The 23159-nt window shown below is 33.3% G+C and overlaps 1 protein-coding gene across 2 annotated transcripts in view; it reads right to left on the bottom strand.

Annotated features, from left to right (window-relative positions):
- LOC145293696 (synaptophysin-like) overlaps positions 1-23159 on the bottom strand; it is a 269530-nt gene that overhangs the window by 5047 nt on the left and 241324 nt on the right. For both annotated transcript variants that reach the window (XM_080140109.1, XM_080140110.1), the window contains 3 exons: positions 12163-12278; positions 8263-8461; positions 4925-5131 (listed from right to left, as the gene is read on the bottom strand). In XM_080140109.1, coding sequence (XP_079996235.1) covers positions 4925-5131; positions 8263-8461; positions 12163-12278 — 522 coding nt within the window. The remainder of the gene's footprint in view (positions 1-4924; positions 5132-8262; positions 8462-12162; positions 12279-23159) is intronic.

The raw sequence follows: 23159 nt of genomic DNA, 5'->3' as shown, positions 1-23159 counted from the left end.
CAAACATACCCATTCCTGTGTCTCGATACATCTTCTTTCATTATAAGTAATCAGTTTTTTAAAATAGTCAATCATATAGGAGCCTATTCGTGACCACACACACACAGAGACATTCAGCTTTATATATATATATATATATACTCACTGATATTTTGTTTTAGTATTTCACAATATGTTTCCTTCTTCTGAGAAGTATATTTTATTACTTTAAAATGTCTGGTATAAGGGCTTCAAAAATTCCCCCTCTGCGCATATAAAGTAAAAAAATTCAAATGTTCAAAATTAAATAATACTTTGGTTTCTTTTTATGATATTTGTGCAGAATTGGAAGATGCCGGGTTTTGCCAAGCATCGCCAATTATCAAAGCTTAACAAGGCTAATAAAGAAAAATACTGAAGGAAACATTTAATTATAATAAAATCATCAGAAAAAATATGTATAATGGAAATAAAAAAGAAAAAAAAAAAACCTACCTTAACAATTTATGTTTTAGTCGAGTAAAAAAAAATGTTTTTAAGTAAAAAAAAATAAACAAGTTGTATTTTTTAACCCATTTTCTTGGTGAAATTAATAAGATATTTTTTTTGTTTTTCATATTTTTTAACAAAATTTAAAAAAAAAAAAAAAAAAAAGCATTTTTTTGTGCTTTTTAAAAAATTTTTTCCATATTTTTTTTTTGCTTTTGTAACTAATATAAAGTAAACATCTTTTTTGTTTTTTTCATGAACATTTTTTTTTCCTATAGGGTGAGGCTGGGCGACCGTTTTTTTTTTCCTTAAATTTAAGACAGCCAGGATTTCGTCCTGGTGCACCACTTAATTTATTGATTTTTTTTCCCCAATATTTTTCCCAAATTTTTGTTGACGATTAGTCATGTCTCAATCAAATTCTGCACAAGTTCCCGTTTTATATATACTCTTTATATATTTCATAATTTCATATATATATATATATATATATATATATATATATATATATATATATATATATATATATATATATATAGTACTTTTTGTTTATATATTTCATAATTTCATATATATATATATATATAGTACTTTTTGTTTACTTAGCTTTGTCTTTTTGCTGAGGATGGAGCATCCTTTCAAATGCCAAACATTCACCTGCTATCTCAGACATTTCAAGTGTTAGAGAGATATGCTAGTCGACGATTGCTATGGTCGTAATATTTGTAAAAATAAAATGTTACCATCACAAAATAAAGATTTACAAATAAAATAGGTTGATGAAGAATGACATGGACTAATGGTAGATCTTGGAAAAACACAATCACTTTTCAGTCAAAATCGAGGGAGAGAGAGAGTAGATATAGTCAGGAGGGGGGGGAGAAAGTCCACGGACAGTGATGGCTCCCAGTAGAGGGGATCAGAATGTGTTAGTCTAGGACAAGCATTACAGCTTCCAATGGTGAAGCATCAGTAAATAAAGTTGCTGAAAAGACAACCTGGCGATTTCTTGATTCATTGGGATGAATCTTATTTGCAGTTTTCCGAGGATCCGTCAAGCAAGATCAAAGATGGACCAGGTAGGTTTCTTAGATTGGCCTGATGTTACAACCCCAGAGAACTGTTATTGTCCCTTTTTGTAAATGTTAAATGTCCGTTGTTAAACTTTATCTGTTAATATATCAACATTGTCGTAAGTGTTACACACGCATCAATTTAACCAACAATAGAAAAACTAGATTAGACAATCATACAGCTGTTAAAAAAAGGAAGACAGAGTTTTTTTCTTATCCATGATAAAAAGAAGGACAGAGGGAAAACATTTAATGGAGATTAAATAAATAAGGAGGTAGAGTTTTGCCCGCACTTTTCAAAGCTGAATAGAGTTGTTTTTTGGGTTTTTTTTGTATAGGTAAACAAATTCAAACAGGGAATGACTAAAATAAAATCAAACTATCAGAAAGAAAAACATAGGGAAAAGACTAACATAAATTTATCGTTATGATAATTATTACGGCTATGACAATAGAATATTCTTTTCACTTTTTGACTCAACTATATATGCAACACAGACACAGTTAATCAATCGAGAACAACATCATCTATATATATAAAAGCCAAACGTCTGTGTGTATGTATGTTTGTTTGTAACGCTAAAACTTTTGAAAGACAGAACCAAACTTGACAAATTTGGTATCATATCGAAGCCCCATCACCCGGATGACAAATATCGAAATTTCACGTCAAACGGACCACTAGAAGTTGGTCAACTGATCAGTTATCTTCGAGGGGGGCCCCCAAAAAACCTGTCATTATCTATATATATAAAAGACAAATGTTTGTTTGTAACGCTAAAACTTGAGATGAAAGATTCCTCTCCCCTAGGAATAAAACATATGTTCAATATCTGCTTTTGTTTTTTCATTGTTTATACGGTCCCGAGCAACGCCGGGTAGCCCTGCTAGTCTATATATATAAAAGCCAAACGTCTGTGTGTATGTATGTATGTTTGTTTGTAACGCTAAAACTTTTGAAAGACGGAACCAAACTTGACAAATTTGGTATCATATCGAAGCCCCATCACCCGGATGACAAATATCGAAATTTCACGTCAAACGGACCACTAGAAGTTGGTCAACTGATCAGTTATCTTCGAGGGGGGCCCCCAAAAAACCTGTCATTATCTATATATATAAAAGACAAATGTTTGTTTGTAACGCTAAAACTTAAGATGAAAGATTCCTCTCCCCTAAGAATAAAACATATGTTCAATATCTGCTTTTGTTTTTTCATTGTTTATACGGTCCCGAGCAACGCCGGGTAGCCCTGCTAGTCTTCTATATATATAAAAGCCAAACGTCTGTGTGTATGTATGTATGTTTGTTTGTAACGCTAAAACTTTTGAAAGACGGAACCAAACTTGACAAATTTGGTATCATATCGAAGCCCCATCACCCGGATGACAAATATCGAAATTTCACGTCAAACGGACCACTAGAAGTTGGTCAACTGATCAGTTATCTTCGAGGGGGCCCCCCCAAAAACCTGTCATTATCTATATATATAAAAGACAAATGTTTGTTTGTAACGCTACAATTAGAGATGAAAGATTCCTCTCCCCTAAGAATAAAACATGTTCAATATCTGCTTTTGTTTTTTCATTGTTTATACGGTCCCGAGAAACGCCGGGTAGCCCTGCTAGTTATATATAAAAGCGAAAATGTGTGTGTGTGTGTGTGTGTCTCGCAAAAACTTTCGACAGAGGCCACAGATTTTCGCCAGAAAGGTATCATTTTCAAGCTCGAACCTTTGGCTGACAAATATCGGAAAATTGGCCAAAAGCATTCATTCCTTCACCCTCAACTGGACCTTTTTTACACGGAGGGTAACAAAAAGAAAATTGTTCCTTCATTTTCCTTTTCTACGACTACTGCGACGATGACGTCATGTTTGACCTAGAAAATGTTAGTTTAACTTGTTGGTTTTTTTTAAAGTTTCATTTTGTCAGTTCTTAGTTGTTTGTCTCTTTGGCGTGGTGTAACGTGTCAGATTTGTTGGGTTTTTTTCGCCTTAGCCTCGAGGCTTCTGGTTCAAGCCTACCTCCCAACCAAAACTTTTTTTTTTCTTTTACACCTCTAAACACTCAGGCAACGTTTTTTTTTTTATAAGCCTTAACTTAATATGGTAATCAATTACTCTCACTCGTGGCCGAGGCAGTTAAGTGGTTGGCTTTTGTTTCCACCTCCATGTCAAGGCTTCCGGGTTCAATCCTTCCTACAGACCAAAACTATTTTTTTTCTTTTAATTTAAACAGGGTTATTACTTCGCTTATTGATTAGTTTACCCCCCCCCTATGCACACAACGTTATTATCTTAAGATTGCAGGTTCGATCCGACAGGGTTATTTATTCCATTTTTTTTCTGCTTTTCGCCGTTTTTTTTGTGGGGGAGGGAAGTGTTCATTGTTTTTTTTTTTTATTTTGGTTTTTCCGATTTTTTTAACATCGTTTTTTTATAATATTTAAACAAGGTTATTACTTAACCCCTCCCCCCTCACAAACATCTGGGCAACGCCGGGTACCCCTGCTAGTTCTATATAAAAAACAGACATTAACTGATATATACCCGAGAGTCAAAATAATGAAAAGAATATTCTCTTGTCATAACCCTAATAATTAACAAATGGAGGAAATATCTTAGAAACTAATCACGTCCAAACCCAAAGGACAATCCCTTTGCTTACAAAGGTCTTGTTAAACAGACTTGAATAGTCTCCAAGACTGTCAGATGAAATAACGAAGGAGTGTGACTCAGAATAGAAAATGAGTCACTGCTGAAATTCATTGCACATCGCGGGTTTTTAAGCAAAATAGTCCAGGATAGCAGAATCATAGTATTAACCCTAATCCTAACTCAAAACATCCGTTGGTCAGGAGATTCTATTCCTTTTTTTGTTGGGTACATGTTTTTGGACACGACTCTACCCCCTTATTTAATTATTTTTAATCTCTATTACATGTTTTCCATCTGTCCTTTTTACCATGGATACAAAAACACTCAGTCTTCCTTTTTTAACAGCTATAATTTTTATATATATATATATATATATATATATATATATATATACATACACACACACAAGAGACACATTTACATAGTATATATACTTCATCAGTATACAACACAAGTACATTCAACAGGTTGTTTTTGAAATTCTTTTTCGTGAGATCAGTTACTCCTATAATTACTGAAATGATAGAGATCTTCCTAAGATTCCAATTTCTTTTCATGTTGTATTTAAGACCTTGGGATTTAGTTATGTTCTCCCTTTTAGGTCTATTAAGGCCAGCACTATTAGGAACAATAAGTTCAACTACAGTTGCTTCTCTTTCTCTCAATCAGGTTTACCAACTCCGTTTTCGTGTTTTATTTTACTTCAACGTATGTGCATACTTACAACGGAAACATCCAAGGTAGAAAAGTTGGGTTCTAATGTTGGGGTGCAGGTAATGGTGTGATTAGTGATGATGAAGCCACACTCTTGCATCTTCTGAAATAGTCCATCAGTCGGATCAGTATAATACTTTAGGTCTGTCACACCCTGGGCCCACGCGGATGAAGATATTAGCCACAGCAAAGCAAACACCCCAGTCACTACGAAATCCTGCACAAAGAGAAGAACAAAATCTTTAATCAGAGGGTGAGAAAGTCAACATTTATGGAAGAAAGTCGACTCATCCAAATCACAGAAAAGTCAAAAGATCGAAAACAAATAGGTTCAAGGTTTTATCTTTTGCAAAGAAAGTCTAAAATTTTAATATTTAAATATTAAATTGAATTAATAAAGCATTTAATGGACTAAGCAGGGAAAAAATAACTAAGTAATAACATTTTTTTCATAAAACTATTTAAATCGAAATTTGGATAGATATTTTTTATTTCAAAAAAATAATAATAACAATAATAATAGTTTTTTCAATACCATTAAAAACAAAATTTGGATAGATATTTTTATTTAAAAAAAAAAAAAAGTAATAATAACAATAATAATAGTTTTTTCAATACCATTAAAAACAAAATTTGGATAGATATTTTTATTTAAAAAAAAATTAAAATTAAAAACAAAATTTGGATTGATATTTTTATTTAAAAAAAATAAAAATTGAAAACAAAATTTGGATAGATATTTTTATTAAAAAAAAATAATTAAAAACAAAATTTGGATTGATATTTTTAGCATGTTTTGAACGAATATCGCATTTACAATTATTTCCAGCAAATAGTTGTATACAAATCATATATTTATATATTTACAAAACAAAAAAAAATAATAATAATTGAAAACTTAGAACCTTGTAAATAAAAGTTTTTAAATAAAAGTTTTTAAGGGCAGAAACAAATATAAAATAACTGACTTATCTGGATGTTCATGAATATTTGACATTTTTTCGCAACTAAGATTGAGTCTGTTTGGAGTGAAAGTGATACGATACATCTGAACATGAAAATGTCTTAGTGTATTATTATCTATCAATTGAAATGAATGGCTCTCATCTTAGAGAGACTCCATGTTTTGACAAACTTTTGGATCTGTCCTTTACTCCTGATTTGAAATGGAACACATACATCAAATCTATTGCCAAGGTCACGAGAAAAATGGTGGGATCATTCTACCATTTCTGTAGATATCTCACTGCCGATGCAAGTCTACCTGTATAAGAGCCAAGTACGTCCAAGGATGGAGTACTGTTGCTACATATGGGCAGGAGCTGCTAGAAGCACCTGATCCTGCCTTGACAAAAAGACTTTGTAGCCTAGTAGGTGAGGCCTTTTTCTCTTCCCTGCAACCTCTTTCCAACAAGAGATGTTGCGAGCTTGTCTCTGCTCTATCGTTATTTTCATGGAAAGTGCTTGCCTGAGCTTCAATCAACCTCCTCCCCATGCCAAACTTTCACAAAAAACACTCGTACAGCTGATACCACTATCAATAATTTCCCCTACTCTTTATCTGTGTCTAAACCTAAACGTGGATTCTATGAACAAAGCTTCTTCTTAGAACTGTATGCCTACTGAACTCTGTTCTCTTTGCCTGCTTTCCAGCTGACTACAATATGGTTATCTTCAAGTCCAATGTAAACAAGTTCTTGATGAGTTATCCCCTTAAGTAATCTAATTTACAAATTTCCACTACTAACGATTGCTACAATATTGTCCCAGTGATTAGCAGCGCTCATTAACTCTTATCCTTGAGTGGTGACCTCCGAGTCTTGATAAGTGTTAACTCCTTCATGTATATATATATATATATATATATGTTTGTTTATAAACAGCGGTTAGAGCACTGTAAAAGTAGTGGACAAATGTTTGTTTAAATAGACATTTAGCGAGATAATTTACAGGCGCCGCTCCCGTGGGTGGATCGGTAGAACTGCTGACTGTCAACGTGATGGTTCTAGGTTCAATCCTCGGCTTGGGATAGGTGCTAGTCTAGCGGCACTGATAAGGTGTGATACAACGAAACAGGACTGTATATCGATGACTACAAATATATATATATATTCTCAAAAACTTTCTAGCGATGGAGGGGAGTATGTTGGCTTTCTCCTCTTTATTAACTCATATCTAATAACCCGCGTTGTTCCTTTCGACAATGGATTTGTTTTATTATAACTGCTTCAGATTATTCATTCTAACCATATCAGATTGGAATTTTGCCAAACTTCATCATTATGAATTGGGACCGATTGAAATTCCAAATATATATACGTATATATAAAAAGAAAACCTTTTTGTTTCTTGATCTCACCAAAATACTTCATTGCACTCAGAAATTACAGATTTTGGTTTGTTTTTCACTTTTATTTATAAACATTTTACAAATATTCTTTTGCATTTTATGACCACCCTCATATAATGCAGTTTCATACAATGCAAATTTTTAGTTTTGATGTATGCATAAATTTGCTAGCATATTTCTTTCCTCTGAAGAGAAGAATTTTGCATTCTTTGAAACTGTGAAATAAAGATTAATTATCTTTGAGGTATTCTGTCAAAAAATAAATATTACATGTAAATTTAAATTTTAATTTAAATATTACATGTAAATTTTAATTTATGGTTTTTATTTATGTTTCTGATTTATATATATATATATATATATATATATATATATATAAAATAAAATTTTGATTGGATACAAATAGATATTTTACTCTTATTGGGAGGAAATTACAGAAATTTCTCAGATTTTTTTTTTTTTTTTTTTTTTAAAGGGCACCACTTATCAAGGCCCAAAGGCCACTCGAGGATAAGGATTAAAAACTGCACAGTGGTCAAGAGGACAATATTATAGTAATCGTTAGAAATGTAAATTTGGTTACTTAAGGGGAACGGCTCATCAAGAACTTGTTTACATTGGACTTGAAGACGACCATCTTGTAATCAGCTGGATAGCAGGTAAACGGAACAGAGTTCCACAAGTACGCAGTTCTAAGAAAGAAACTTTGTTCATGGAATCTACGTTCAGGTTTAGGCACTGATAAAGAATGGAGGAAATTATTGATAGTGTTTTCAGCTAGACAAGATAATGTTTGGCGAAAGGGGGACCATAGATTGGAGTTCAGACGAGCACTTGCCATGAAAATAACGATAACGCAGAGACATACTATTTGATTTGAACAGAGCATTAATCAATTACGTCAACAACGATGAGAAGTAGGGAGGGGGAGCAGGTGATGGTAGCAGTCGCCTTGCCTTCAGAGTCAAGTGACAACAATTAAAAAAAAGCAAACTTACGATGATGGAAAGTCGGTTGTTCTTGCGATATAGTTCGTCAAAGAAGACATAGACGACGAGGGCAGCCAAACAGTAGATGAACGCCATGGCTCCGACGAACACGTAGAATTCAGAACTGGATTTGCCACTATAGCTGAAGTTTACAACACTTGGAGCGAGATGGTGACCACACATTGGTATATTAATGGATACATCAAAACTGGAAAAATATTGAAAAATAAAAAAAGAAAAAGATTGAAAGATAAAAGAAAAGATTGAGAAAAAAAAAAGAAAAGATTGAAAAAAAAAAGAAAAGATTGAAAAAAAAAAATAGAAAAGATTGAAAAAGAAAAAAATAGAAAAGATTGAAAAAGAAAAAAATAGAAAAGATTGAAAAAAATAGAAAAGATTGAAAAAAATAGAAAAGATTGAAAAAAAAAATAGAAAAGATTGAAAAAAAAAAATAGAAAAGATTGAAAAAAAAAATAGAAAAGATTGAAAAAAAAAAATAGAAAAGATTGAAAAAAAAAAATAGAAAAGATTGAAAAAAAAAATAGAAAAGATTGAAAAAAAAAAATAGAAAAGATTGAAAAAAAAAATAGAAAAGATTGAAAAAAAAAAATAGAAAAGATTGAAAAAAAAAATAGAAAAGATTGAAAAAAAAAAATAGAAAAGATTGAAAAAAAAATAGAAAAGATTGAAAAAAAAAAAAGAAAAGATTGAAAAAAAAAAGAAAAGATTGAAAAAAAGAAAAGATTGAAAAAAAAAAAAGATTGAAAAAAAAAGAAAAGATTGAAAAAAAGAAAAGATTGAAAAAAAAAAAAAGAGAAAGGATTGAAAAAAAAAAAAAAAAGAGAAAAGATTGAGGAAAAAAAAAAAGATTGAACCATAAGAGAAAGTTTTTTTAAAAAAAAGAAAAATTGGAAAAAGAGAAAAAAATTGAAAAAAAAAATTTAAAAGATTGAAAAAAAAGAAAAAAAAGCTTGTGAGAGGAGGGACCAATAAGGCATAGTAGAAGGGCTCCATCTCCCCTCCCTGCCATCATGATATGATTGTTAGAAACGAGATGGTAGTCTGTCTTCGGTTTAAAGTAGGTCTAATATTGAATGCATGCAGCTTCAATTTGATTCAAACTTGAGATGGCTAACAGCCCGAGGCAAGAACAGCTAATACGAACTCAGATATTATATCCGCGAATCTTAGTATTAGCAAGTCTGGAACAATTTCATCATTTCACAGGATGGCAAAAATCGAACAGCAATATAGAATTCTAACTCGATGGGAAACCATTTCTAATTTGGTGTTGAACCAAACACTTGGAAAATCAGAAAAAAAAAAAAAAATCTATGTTACACCACAAAAATGATGAACGTTGCTTTATGTTTGTTTGATTATTTGTTTAAACACTGAATAGTCTCACAAAGGGATGATTTTATAATGATTGTATTTTAATCGAATGTCTTCTGATGGACTTGATGTACATATTCCCAACAAACCTGTTCAGCAACAAAATCCTACCCCTTCACTGTCCCTAGATGCTAGAAAGCCTTCTACTCTAATAGTTTCTGCCTTTGGACTGCTACCTTGGAACTTCTTCACTGTTATTTGCTTCCCTGACTCTACTGACATGCAGAAGTGTGATTTTAGAAGTAAAAAAAAAAAAAGTATTTGGGTGCCATCAGCTAAAATTGAAAGCAAAACCAAAACTGTAACATTCAAAGCTGGTGACGTTACCACTGTACCAACTTGACACGCATATGAAGTGATAAAAATAAACTAAGATGTATAACAATTTTTTAAATTTTGACACATTTAAAAACTATTTTAACTAGTTAAAATGCGTAGAAAAGAACACTCCATAAAAATCTCATCATTTGAGGCTCCTAGGCGACTTTTAGTTTCGAAAGAAATAGTTTGAAATATGGAGACAGATAGACATATAGTCATTTATATATCAGATTATTTGGACTACTGTTATGTTGGATGTTATTCAATGCAAAATCGGACCATCTTCAGGTGTATCTTGTAGAACTCGGGAATCTTTCCGTTGAATTCGGGAATCTTTCATAAATTCCTCAGTGCAGACGACACTAAGAATACAATTATGAATTGCTAAAAATTTCTGCCTGGTTATGGCCGAATGAACAAAAGTGTGTTACTCCGGTGGATTGAATAAAGCGTTTCCGTTCAAAATTCTGTGCAGCTCAACAGTGTACAATATATAATTACAGCTCATAAGTTAATATAATCTCTATTATATAAATCTCACCTATCTGCTTAAATGTATGTATGTATGTATGTATGTATGTATGTATGTCTGTCTGTCTGTCTGCTTAAAACTTTTGACAAAGGCGACGGATTCTGATGAGATCAGTATCGTTTTGAAGCTCAAAATTGGCTAAAAACATTAATTCCTTCACCCTCAACTGGACACTTTTCTACAAGGAGAGATCGCTTTTTCCGCTGATATTTAAAAGCAATTATTTTTATATACATTAGACTTGTCTGTGATATATAGGTTGAGAATCATCATCACACACACACAGTCGACCGAAACGTTGTGAAAATAACATTCAAGATGATAATAGTAGCCAGCAGAATCCAAAAAAATCCAAAGAATATGAATAAATAATTCTGTTTAGGAAAAATGTTGCATTCCATGGATATTTACTCAGCAAATCAATAGAATTCCGAAATAATGATGATGCTGGTCCTTCTTACATAAGATGGCTGCACACAATGATTGATTTTCTTTCTTTTTCTTCTTGGCTTTCCTACTTTTTTAATTTTAAAATGTCATTCAAGATTTTTGCTGGACACAAGAGGAAGAGAATTTTTAAATTATTTTTCAATTGTAAAGAACAAAAAAGATCAAAACCAATAATAAGTGCAAGATGGAAAACAGCAACTCTTCCCTCTTTGTCAGAAACATTACTTACAGAATATGAGGACTAAAGGACATAATACGATGAAAGGCATTTAAAATTATCATAGATTCTTGAAAATTCAATAGGTTATTGCTATACATCTTAGGAGATGACTGACCAATCTTTATGATTTCAACTTCAAATGAACAGCTACAGCAGGTATTGGTATACACCCTACTAAAGCCTGATCATCACAGCCGGTGAATTTTAAAACTGCAATCTGGATGTAGGGACACTTTAGAAGAATGATATGCAATAAAATTCTAAAGTTGCAAAAATGCCACAAAAACACATGGAATGTTTAAAAGTGCTTTTAGACCATCTTGCATGAATCAAGTATCAGTTTTTGAGTGGCATAAGAGAGATAAGGAAGGTAGAGTCTTTGAGGGATGATACGGTGTGGGTGGAGTAAGGAAATCAGAACACCGGAGTTGATTGGCCAAATAAAGAATTTCCTGGGTAAGGACTATTGTGTGTCTATAGAGACAATAAGTGCACAGTTTGATGTCAGTGTGGGAACTGTACACACAATTATTTGTGAGGAGTTGAAGATGCAGATGATTTGCGCGAATGCACCAGTCCACAATTCCATCCTTGTCACAGAGTATTTGACCAAGATGGGCATCAAGACAGTTCCTCACCCCCCCTATAGTTTAAACCTTGCTCCCTGTGTCTTTTGGTTATTCCTTAAGCTCAAGAAAAATCTAGAGGCTGTTGTTATGAAACAATTGAGGAGATGAAATAGGCTGTGACGAGGGTCATTAACGCGCACTCACACAAGATGATTTCCATGGGGCCTTCCAGAAGTTGTTGGAACGGTATAATGAGTACATTGCAGCCGGAGGAGATTACTTCAAAGGGGACTAGAGTTTGATGCATGTACTATCAATAAAAGTGCCCATACGCAAAAAGTCTAGAAACTTATCGAAGGCACCTCATAAGTGAAGAATGAATAATAAACCCACAATATACTTTTTCCGCCGAATATACTTACACATATGGATATGAAATGGGGAATGATTTTTCCACTACGCTGTTTGGACACGTGACGTCGAAACCAGTTTTTGTTTCCACATTGCATGTTGTAGCAAAGGCAAATATTGATAAAATCTGCAAAAGAAAAAAAAAACAAAAAACGTTTACTTTTCAGCAAAATTTGCATCAGAGATTTGAAATGGTAATTGTTCAACTCTGCAGACAACATGCAAATTATTTGGGACAAAACTTGAAAAGTTAAAACCATAATTTTCATGAAATAAGGAAGAGGATTTGTATTATTACTAGGGCTAGGACAACAGGATATTCTTTTAATTGTTTTGACTCTCGAGTGTGTATCCGTTGATATTTTATATAGAGTGATGTGGTTCTTGGTTGATTAACGGTGTCAGATATATACTCGAGTCATGTTGTCATAGCCCTAGTCATCACCTATGATTAGTCCGATGATAAACTAAAAACATGACAAATTGCAGCTATAACTCAGTCATACCTGGGGTGTGTCTGCGATACAGTTGTAACTAGGAACCCCAAATGCTGTTTGTTAATAGTTTTCTGATTGTGTCACCCCCAGCAACAATCTTTTTCATCCGGCGCCAAGTTGTTGACTCTCAAACTCTTTCCACAAAATTGCCAAACCAAACTCCTTCTGACAATCAGTCTCAAATATATTTACTCTTGACCAGAAATCCTAAACATTTTTTTTTTATTTCTCAGTCATCCCCAGCTGATCACTTGAACTGGCTACATCCATTTTTTTTTTTTTTTCCAGTTTATTATCCAACCACCCAGAAACTAACAACTAACTGTCAAGGTGCCATTCTGCCTGGGGAGTTCAATAGATTGACCAGCCTCCCTATCAGCGTATGTGAGAGGGAAGTCCATGGTATCATAGTTCTGTGACAAGCACTTTGTTTTTTGGGGAGTTTTTTTTTTTACTTGAATGTTTTACTTAAGTGTTGAAATCAAAAATGTTAAGTACCTAAATCGACTTTTTAAAATATCTACTTTTTTTATTTACCAAGGCCCAAAGACCACTCGAGAATAAGGATTAATGGCAACATAGTAATCGTTAATAGTGTAAATTGGGTAGAATTTGAATATTTATGGGGACAGCTAAAAAATAACTTGTTTACAATGGATTTGAAGGTTACTATGTTGTATTTAACCAGGAAACATACCAGCGGAACAGTGTTCCACAAGCGGATAGTTCTGAGAAAGAAGCTTTGTTCATGGAATCTGTGTTTAGATTTAGGCACAGATAAAGAGTGGGGAAAATCATTTATAGTGGTTGTAGCTAGTCGAGTGGTTTTGTGAAAATTTGGCAAGGAGAAATCATAGATTAGAGTTCAGTCAAGCACTTAACATGAGAATAATGATAGAGCAGAGACAGACTCACAACATCTCTTCTGTGGGAAAGAGGTTGCAGAGAAGAGAAAAGGGCATAATTTACTAGGTTTCGAAGTCGGTTTTCAACTATCAAAGCTGGATAGGGTGAGCCAAGCAGCTCCTGCTCAGATGTGGCAAGAATACTCCATTTTAGGGTGGCTCTTATACAGATAGAAGATTGCATTGGAAGTGAGATATCTACTGGAGTGGTAGAGGGATCCAACCATTTTTCCAGCAATACTGGCAACAGATTTGATGTATGTGTTTCATTTATAATCAGGAGTGAAGGTCAGTCTCAGAAGCTTGTCGAGACATGGAGCTTTCATTTAAATTAGAGTGTAATGGGGGTCAGAGCTATTATGATGAAAAGAGAGAAACTTGGTTTTACTTAAAAAAATAATCTAATTAAATCAACCGAAATGCATTTCATAGTAAACACCGAACCCTGAAAATTCAGAAGGCTCATTTTAGAATTAATTGTTAATTAATGCTTTTAACCATTATGCCATGTGTCTACATGGACGTTAAAAGTTCAAGTACTAGAACGGATAACAGTGACGTGCTGAGAAATTTTTGCAGGGCAGGTGCTCAAGTGAAAAAAAAAAAAAAAAAATAGTAATAACCATCGTCTCCGTGGTGCACAGTCGTTTAATTCATTCCTTTGAAAAGGACACTTTTAAAACAGAAGTAAAAAGGGCATGTGCTTGGGCACCCCTAGCACCCCCTCTCTGCACGTCCCTGACCAATACTAACCATAAAGAACAGTAGGTACACGCAGTTTAATGGTGAAAACCCATGGTTATGAAAACCCATGGTTATGAAAGCCAGCTTATGTTTCCGGTTACCCTTTGAATGTGTTTGAAAGATTAAAACCTAAAGTTAATCTCTAAAAAGTAAAAATGTATTTTTACACGTGAACAAATTTTTACAGTCGATACAAAAACTCAGAAATACAACTAAATAAATTGTATAACTATAATATATATATATATATATATATATATATATATAATTGTAAAATGATTTAATTGTAAAAATCCCTCAAAAGATATAGCTTAATAACTATTTCAAAGATAACTTGTAAGGTCTTAAGATACTGAATTAAAAAAAAAAATCACAAAAAAAATAAAAACACTGTTTTTAACTAAAAAAAAAAAAAAATGCTTAATTATCCCCAAAAGTGAAAGTTTAGTAACAGAAATCAGCCTTCGCACAATCAAAACAATAGAATTTCTATAGAAGTCCAAAATGTCAAAAAATGTATTTTATAGGGGAATTAAAACATACCTTGATTTCTGTATTTTTTAAGATTATAAAATATTCATTAATTTAAGTACTCCTATTTTGTTGTTATAAAAGGAAAGTGTTTATTTAATAAGATTTTTCAATGTATTTCAATTTTATTTTTATCTATAAAGAAACTTTGTATTAGTTTTAACTTTAATAAGTTATTAATCTAAAACAATTATATATAATTAAATAGAATATGTCGAGTGAAATACAAATCCGTTTTTGTTGTTGTTGTTTTTTTTTGTTTTTTTTGTTTTGTTTTTTTACAATGTTGCCAATCTGTACTTCTTCCAATTAATAATTAGTAGAAATAATCCCATTACTTTAATTATTTTTTGTAGTGATCCTGGACCCCAAATTTTTCTTTTTTATTTTCAAGATTATAAAAAAATTCTCATGCTGGTGTTTACATGTTCATGCAGATAAAAAAAAAAAAATAGTACATTTGAAATTTTCGTGAGAATTGTTATTAAAATCACATGAAATATTTTTTTGCAATTAAATTTTTTTGTGTGAAAATCTATATATATAAAAGCGAAAATGTATGTATGTATGTATGTGTGTGTGTATGTATGTATGTATGTATGTATGTATGTATGTATGTATGTATGTATGTATGTATGTACGCTTTTTCTCGATGTCCACAAAAGGCTTCTTTCAGAGAAGCGCTCGCTCGCTTCACAACTTCTTAAAACTTTTTATATCATCTATAAATTGTAATATCTCACACTTAACCACGGAGCTCGCCTGTTTATTCAATTTCATTGACTTTCAAACGTTAATTATTCCACATTTCCCGCATCGGCGCGCGTTACATTCGGTTTTCGGTATAAACAAAAAGCGAAACTCGACTCTAATTACAGGCCGAAAGCCAGTGGTCTCTAGAGAGCTAAGTAGCGTTTGGTCAATATCGACTTCGTCATATCAGACGGTAGCTTTCATTTCGAGACGAGACAAGACACTCCCCCTAATAAACAGAGAGCGGGTTTTTAAAAACAAACAAACCGATTTATTGACCTCATTAAAAACTGTCCCGCACAAAATGCTAACTACTGAATACCTATCGCAGTCACGTCAATCAAAAAACGCGCACCTGTTTTTTTTCACACTTTACTATTTTCCAACTGCGCGTCAAGGCTTCGTCTTTTTTTTTTTCACAGGCACTGTTTTTTTTTTTTCATATTTCGGGGTTTTTTCACACACACTTACAAACACCCGGGCAACGCCGGGTACCCCTCGCTAGTATTGAATAAACAATGCTTAATTCAATGATATTATCGTTAGTTCGAGAAATTATTTTTTCTTCAAGTTATATTGATTTCATTAACAGACTTTAGGGGGGGGGTCGTAATGTTCTTGAAATTGATTTTTTTTTTCAATTCTTAACATCTACGATGCTTTATTTTCATAAAAGAAAGCAAAAATAAATTCATGTGCTATTTTTAGTACTTAAACCTATAACTTTATCAAAAGTGTTTTTGCTTAAGCAAAATACATCTTACTAAGATTTAAAAAAACAATAATAGGTTCATTATATTTTGTAATTGTTAATAAATACTATGGAAATTTCACGGTAGTTGAAAACTTTTAAACACATTACAAATAAAATGAATAAAAAATAAAATAAAACAAAAAACGACGAATTTAAAATAATTTTTTTTTTTTAGTAAATTCTGTTTTAACCTTTTAAAACTAAAAAATGAATTTAAAAAAAACAACATTTTTTTTTAATGAAAATTCAACATACAACACGTTTTTTTTTCTGAATAATTTTTAATATAAATTATAACCAAACAGATGTCAATTCACTTTCATGGTTTTTTTATTCTAAAAAGAAACTATAATAAAAAAAAAAAGTCTCTTCTCAACATGACTTTTTTAATTATAAAATAAAATAATTTGGAACCGTAACCAGACAGCTATGTTTTTTTTTTTTTTTTTAAACTTTTTGGAGAGGAAATGGTTTTAATGATTTTTAACAGATAAAGAGCGACTATAAAGGGAGGCAATTCGTTTTTCATTAATTAATCTTTGTGATTATGTTTTTTTTTTGTGACACTGGACGTCGGAAAAGTAAATTAATAATTAGATTGGAAATTTCATTAAAATTGGTTTTGGTGAATTTTTAAGGGAAGGGAAGAATCAAAATGTTATACGTCTTGGGCATCAGACATTGATTTTGAACGTACCCAAATAACATAAATTAACACTTCCATCTGATGATGGCTGATGGGATGAGAACAATCTACCCTTGCGGATTAAATGAATGTTCCAGTTTGGAAATAAGGTTTGCAAGTCTAAAAACAAAATCACCTGAGGAAGGTAGGAGGTTACATCAGATGAAACGTTGTGAATATGAAAAGACAAAGATATGTAATGAAGAGCAAGCCGACAAATGTTAAACAGGATTTTTAAAACAGATGGGATCAAGAGCCGAACAAAATCAAACTGGTTGACTTGGGCTTAAAACTGGAACAACTAACAAGGACGAGGGTTGAGTGCGTAATGACGTGTCAGTGATATAAAGACCCATATCCCTCCTCTACTTCTAAAATATATTAAAATGCACATTAATCAATCAGTTAGAATTTGGGTCGACCTCGACAGACACAGTTATCAAAAAAACAAGATTTCTCATGGAACCGATGAGAAATAGCAATGTATTACAGATGAACCGATAGAGAAATTTCACACGATCCTAAGGATAGGCAGATTGCAGAGACATAACTTTGACCGTGAAATAAATAAAGTTCCAATTGCCCAGAGAAATGAGATTTTCATTTGTTGTTATGCATGAGAGAACTTTTCTATCAGCAGCTAACGTTGGTACACAAGCCACTCAAGGATATGGAAAAAGATGTGAAGATATAAAAAGGTATGTTCTGCTTTTATTTTATAAACCTCCCCAACAGGGCTTATATTTTTATTTATTTATTACATTTTCACCCCTAACAAGGCACATTGCCACTTTGATGTAGGGGCTACTATTAGGGATACAGGCTACAAGGGTACTATGTGGGGAGTTGGGCAGAAAGATGTCGGTTCACGTTACACTTGACCTTCTGAATGTCAATAAAGTTGAGGATGCAGGAATCTGGAAGGGAATTCCAAAGTCTAGTGGTTCTGGGGAAGAAACTACTGGAGTAGAAGTCTCTTACATTTAGGGATCTCAACTGTGAAGGGGTGGGATTTTGCTGCTTGTCGGGTTTGTCGGGGATATTTACGTAGAGGGGATACAAGTGCTTGCAGTTTGTCGGAACATTCACCGTTAAAGTACTTGTAGAACAGGCAGAGTGATACTACATTCAGTCGATGGGACAGAGGCTGAAGCTTGGATGACAGTTCAGGGCCTATCAGGTTGGCGACTCTTTTGAACCTTGTCTAGAAGTGAGAGACTAGTAGCAGATGTACCTCCATCCTTCCCCTCATGCATACGTAACAGATATACATGAGCCAAATATGCCCTAAAATGGGATACTGTTGCTACATTTGAGGAGCTGCTCAGAGCGTTCTTTCCTGCTTTGACAGAGTTCAAAACCAGCTTCGAAATCTAGTGAGTGATATCCTTTCTCCATCTTACAAACTCTTTTTCACAGAAGAGATGTTGTGTGAGTCTATCTCTGCTCCATCATTATTTCATGGCAAATGCCCCCCCCCGTACAAAACATCCATAAACACTTATTTAGCTACAACAACTATCAACAATTTCCCTTTACTTTCTATCTGTGCCTAAAACTAAACGAGAATTCCATAATCAAAATTTCTTTCCTAGAACTATCTGTGGAACACAATATTATGAGGCTGCTTCCCAGCTGACTATAACATGGTCGTTTTCAAATCTAATGTAAATAAGTTCCTCTTATATGGTTAAATTTTACTCAAATTATTACTGATCAGCATGGCGTTGTATCACCATCTACCAAACCTTTATTTACTCATATCCCAGAGTAGCCTTTAGGCCTTGATAAGTGGTGACCATCTTTGGTTTGGGACATTATTAAACGAAGTACCTGCTGCATTTTTTTCCCTGCTGTGGTCCAATAATCTCTTGTTGACACGTGCAGCTATTTCAACTTGACCACACAGATTCGAGAGTTTTTGGTTCGTTGAATCTGAATTGGTACGGAATTATTAAAAGGGAATCCATTTCTAGCTGACCGAATAATCGGTTCCTCATGCATCCGAGTTATAATGCTTCACAAACTTCAAGTCTTCATCATTTGCAGACAAACGAGATTCAAAGACTTCCAGGCAGTTGAGAATAACAACTTTCCCACCATCAATAACAAGCATGAAATAATAAGTGTTTCGAAGTTCCAATAAAAATTTCAACCGCTCATTTCATTAGAGTGTCTGCTAATTGGTAAGGAGACCAGAGTTCACTTAGATCAAAAAAAACAAAAAAACAATGGTATGTCATGCCTCCTTGCTAAACATTCAGCATTGTAAGGATAAGTGGAACAATCCAAGGAAAAGATTGACCTCCCTACATTTTGGTGTAATGGCCTATGAAAAGGGAACCTTTGGTTCACCTTTGACTATGGTTGATTCATTTATTCATTTTTTTTTTAAACCAATTCACTTAGTGCTATGTAATCAGGCTGTCTAAAAGTATCAACTTTCTGATTAAAATGCACCAAACATTGATGCTAGTATTCCCCCCCCCCCCTTTCCCATTGCAAAATTCAATCATGTTCAAAAAACAATTTTCGCTACAAAACAAATAAACCAAACAACGTTAATAAATATTTGAAAATAAAAACAACTTGAAGCATTAAAACTTTTTTCCAAAATCACTGAAAAGGATTGATATGCCATACAACAGCCAAAGCAGTGCTCAGTCTTTGCAGAACATAAACAATAGCACCAAACATTGACTTTAAATTTTATTTAAATTTGCTATCTTGTGTGCTTTTGGACAAGAAGCCTATTTCGACAATGTATAAGAAAAAATTATAAGCTTCAACCAACAAATGGCAAATTGAATTATCTCTAATGAGATCTCGGGTGATTGAAGAAGTAGAACAATGAATGAAATGTCGATCAGGAAAAGTGTGTAGACAGAGGTTGCATTGGGAATATGATTGTGATTGTTTTGATAATTTCAAGTTTAAGAAGAAAATGAAAATATAAATATTTACTGTTTCATATTATTTAGATTCTCCAAACTACTGTTCTCATCTTGTGTTATTTTCACAATGTAATTCTAAGTTACATTCTTCTGGAGATAAATGGCTCAATTCTCAAAATACAATTGCGAATTAATTAGGACTTCTATGCAGCCATGACTGAAGAAACGAAAGCATGTTAACCTCGTGAATTAAATAAAGAATTCTATACGAAATTCCATACACATTCCAGAGTTTGGTAGAAATATTCCAGAGTTCAAGATAAACTTGAAAAAGGTCAGCGGTTACATCGACTGAAACATTGTGAATATGAAACTCAATTTAAAAACAGTAGTTTAAAGAATACAAATAATATGAATAATCAAGCCTCATCTAAAAAATACAGAAACATTTATTAATTGTTGAGGAACATGGTAAGGAAAATTATTTTTGTTGAGGAACATGGTAAGGAAAATTATTTTTGTTGAGGAACATGGTAAGGAAAATTATTTTTGTTGAGGAACATGGTAAGGAAAATTATTTTTGTTGAGGAACATGGTAAGGAAAATTATTTTTGTTGAGGAACATGGTAAGGAAAATTATTTTTGTTGAGGAACATGGTAAGGAAAATTATTTTCAGAATTATGGTTATTAATCGCCAGAGAATCAAAGAAAAACAACAGAGCTAGCCTTTAAATCGTGGTGGGCCGATATTCCCCCTTTGTTCTTTCTAATGGACATTGGGGAACTGAGTATATATATATATACACTTGTGCCCGATATTATTCATACCCCTCGGATCTTTGAGATTTCTATAAGAACATTGCTCAAACCAGAAGGTAGACAATATTAAAGGGACTTCAAACAATAAATCAAGCATAAGCATTTAATTTAAACTCAACAAATAAATAAATTATGCAAGTTTGAAACATTATACAAAGAAAAACAATAATGGCACTAGTTCAAAATTATTCATACCTCTCTTACTAATAGTCAATAGCATGCCCTTTATTCTTAATAACTGCCTGTAACTGTTTTGGATATTTATCAACAAGGTTTTTACAAGCATCAACACTGATTTTTGACCATTCTTCAATGCAGTAGTTCTCCAAATCCCTCAAATTTCTAGGTTTCCGCTTTTTAACCTCAGTTTTCAATATGTGCTAGAGGTTTTCGATAGGGTTCAGGTCGGGACTCTGGCTAGGCCATTCCAAAACATTAATTTGATTATCCTCAAACCATTTCTTGACTATTTTGGCAGTATGTTTTCGATCATTATCCTGTTGAAGGACCCAGTTTGGTCCTAAATGGAGCTTCTCCGCATCCTGTCTAATGTTTTTCTGGAGTATCTCCAAATATTGCTCCTTCTTCATGGTTCCATCTATCTTGACCAAACTACCTGGACCACTAGCCGAAAAGGAGCCCCAAAACATTAGGCTACCACCACCATGTTTCACCGTGGGTATGGTGTTCTTTGGGTTGTAAGCTTCTCCTTTCTTCCTCCAAACGTAAGAAGCATCCATATGACCAAACAATTCAATTTTTGTTTCGTCAGTCCACAAAATACTTGAGAAAACGGACTCTGGAGAATTCACATGGGTCCTAGCAAACTTTAGACGTGCTGCAAGGTGTTTTCCGGTGTGCAATGGAGTCCTTCTTGGTCTTCTTCCTTTCAGACCATTTTCATGCAGAGTCCTTTGTAATGTTTGCCTTGATATTTTTATGCCAGAAGACTCCAGATTTTCTAAAATGTCCTTAGTAGTGGTGGTTGGATTTGCATTAACACTTCTTACAATATTCCTGGTGGCTCTAGCAGACAGTTTCCTTTTCCTTCCTCTACCAATCAAGTTGTTTGTTGTGTGGTGGCTCTGGAATTATTTGATGATGCTCTGTACTGTTGCTGTAGGGACCTCAAATTTCTTGGAAATTGACTTGTAACCTAAACCATCCTTATGTGAATTCACAATTTTAGTCCTAAGATCATTACTAAGCTCTTTTTTCTTCCCCATTCTAATAATATATGAATAATATCGGGCACAAGTGTATACTAGCGAAAGTACCCGTCGTTTACTGGGTTCAAAAACAGCCTACAGAAAATGGACTCTGATTTATGAAAGCATGATAGGTTATGAAAAGGAAGGCTTGTAAAGAGATAGCTTCGAATTTGGGGGTATCAAAACCAAAGCAAAATATGATGAAAGTAAAAATAAAATAGATAAACCCCATAATTTATTATACCATACCTGTTCACACTGAAACACTTATCACAATATCTGTGGATCTATATTAAAAAACCTTGTTAAACTTTGTGACATATTTCCATTCTATGGAGGTCAGGTGCGAACGAACACCCTATAATTTTATTATACCATATTTCTTCAAACTGAAACATAATTATCAAAGTATACTTATGCAGATAGATATGAAAAGTCTTTATTAAAGTTTGTGCCTATTTCCATTCTATGGAGCCCAGGCGCGAATGCAGACCCCACAATTTTATTATACCGTCCCTATTTAAGTTAAAACATACTTATCAAAGTATTATGTACATCTATATCAAAAACACTTGGTAACGTTTTTTTTAAATTTTTTATTTCCATACTTTGTGGACCAGGCGCGTACGCAGACCCCACAATTTTAATGAATCATCATTATGCCAGATCAAACATACCCATTCCTGTGTCTCGATACATCTACCATTATATGTGATAAGTTTTCTATAATAGTCAACCATATGGGAGCCTATTCGTGACCAGACACACACAGACGTTCAGCTTTATATTTCATATATATATATATTAAATATGAGGTGTTTAGAATAACAATTAACAAACGCCACCATGACTCAAAATCGAGTTATGTATATAATTGTATTCCTAAAATCCTCCTCTATCACGTGGAAGAGAAGACATGGTCGAATTGAGACTGAAACATGGATGAAAATCGACTAATGTACAATTTAGTCATCACGCGCTCCATCCGCTCGGAGTTTTCTGCTCATAGTAATAAGGCATTTAAAATCCATTTTACCGTGAACCATCTTGTATGGCTGAGCTTTATCTGCACCCTCAATGGTTGAATCTTGAAAGCACCCAGTTCTGACTATAATATACGATCGATAATGCCGTTTGTTAATGTTTGATTTTCACCTGTAACGTTAGTGGCTTGTTGCCGGATCGCAGACTTGGGTAGACAATCTGACAAGCAC

This window comes from Euprymna scolopes, chromosome 15 (genome assembly GCF_053919585.1).
Source record: "Euprymna scolopes isolate OS-2025 chromosome 15, ASM5391958v1, whole genome shotgun sequence".
NCBI lineage: Eukaryota > Metazoa > Mollusca > Cephalopoda > Sepiida > Sepiolidae > Euprymna > Euprymna scolopes.
The sequence above is the reverse complement of the archived record's forward strand: the minus strand, read 5'-3'. Positions and strand labels throughout refer to the sequence as shown.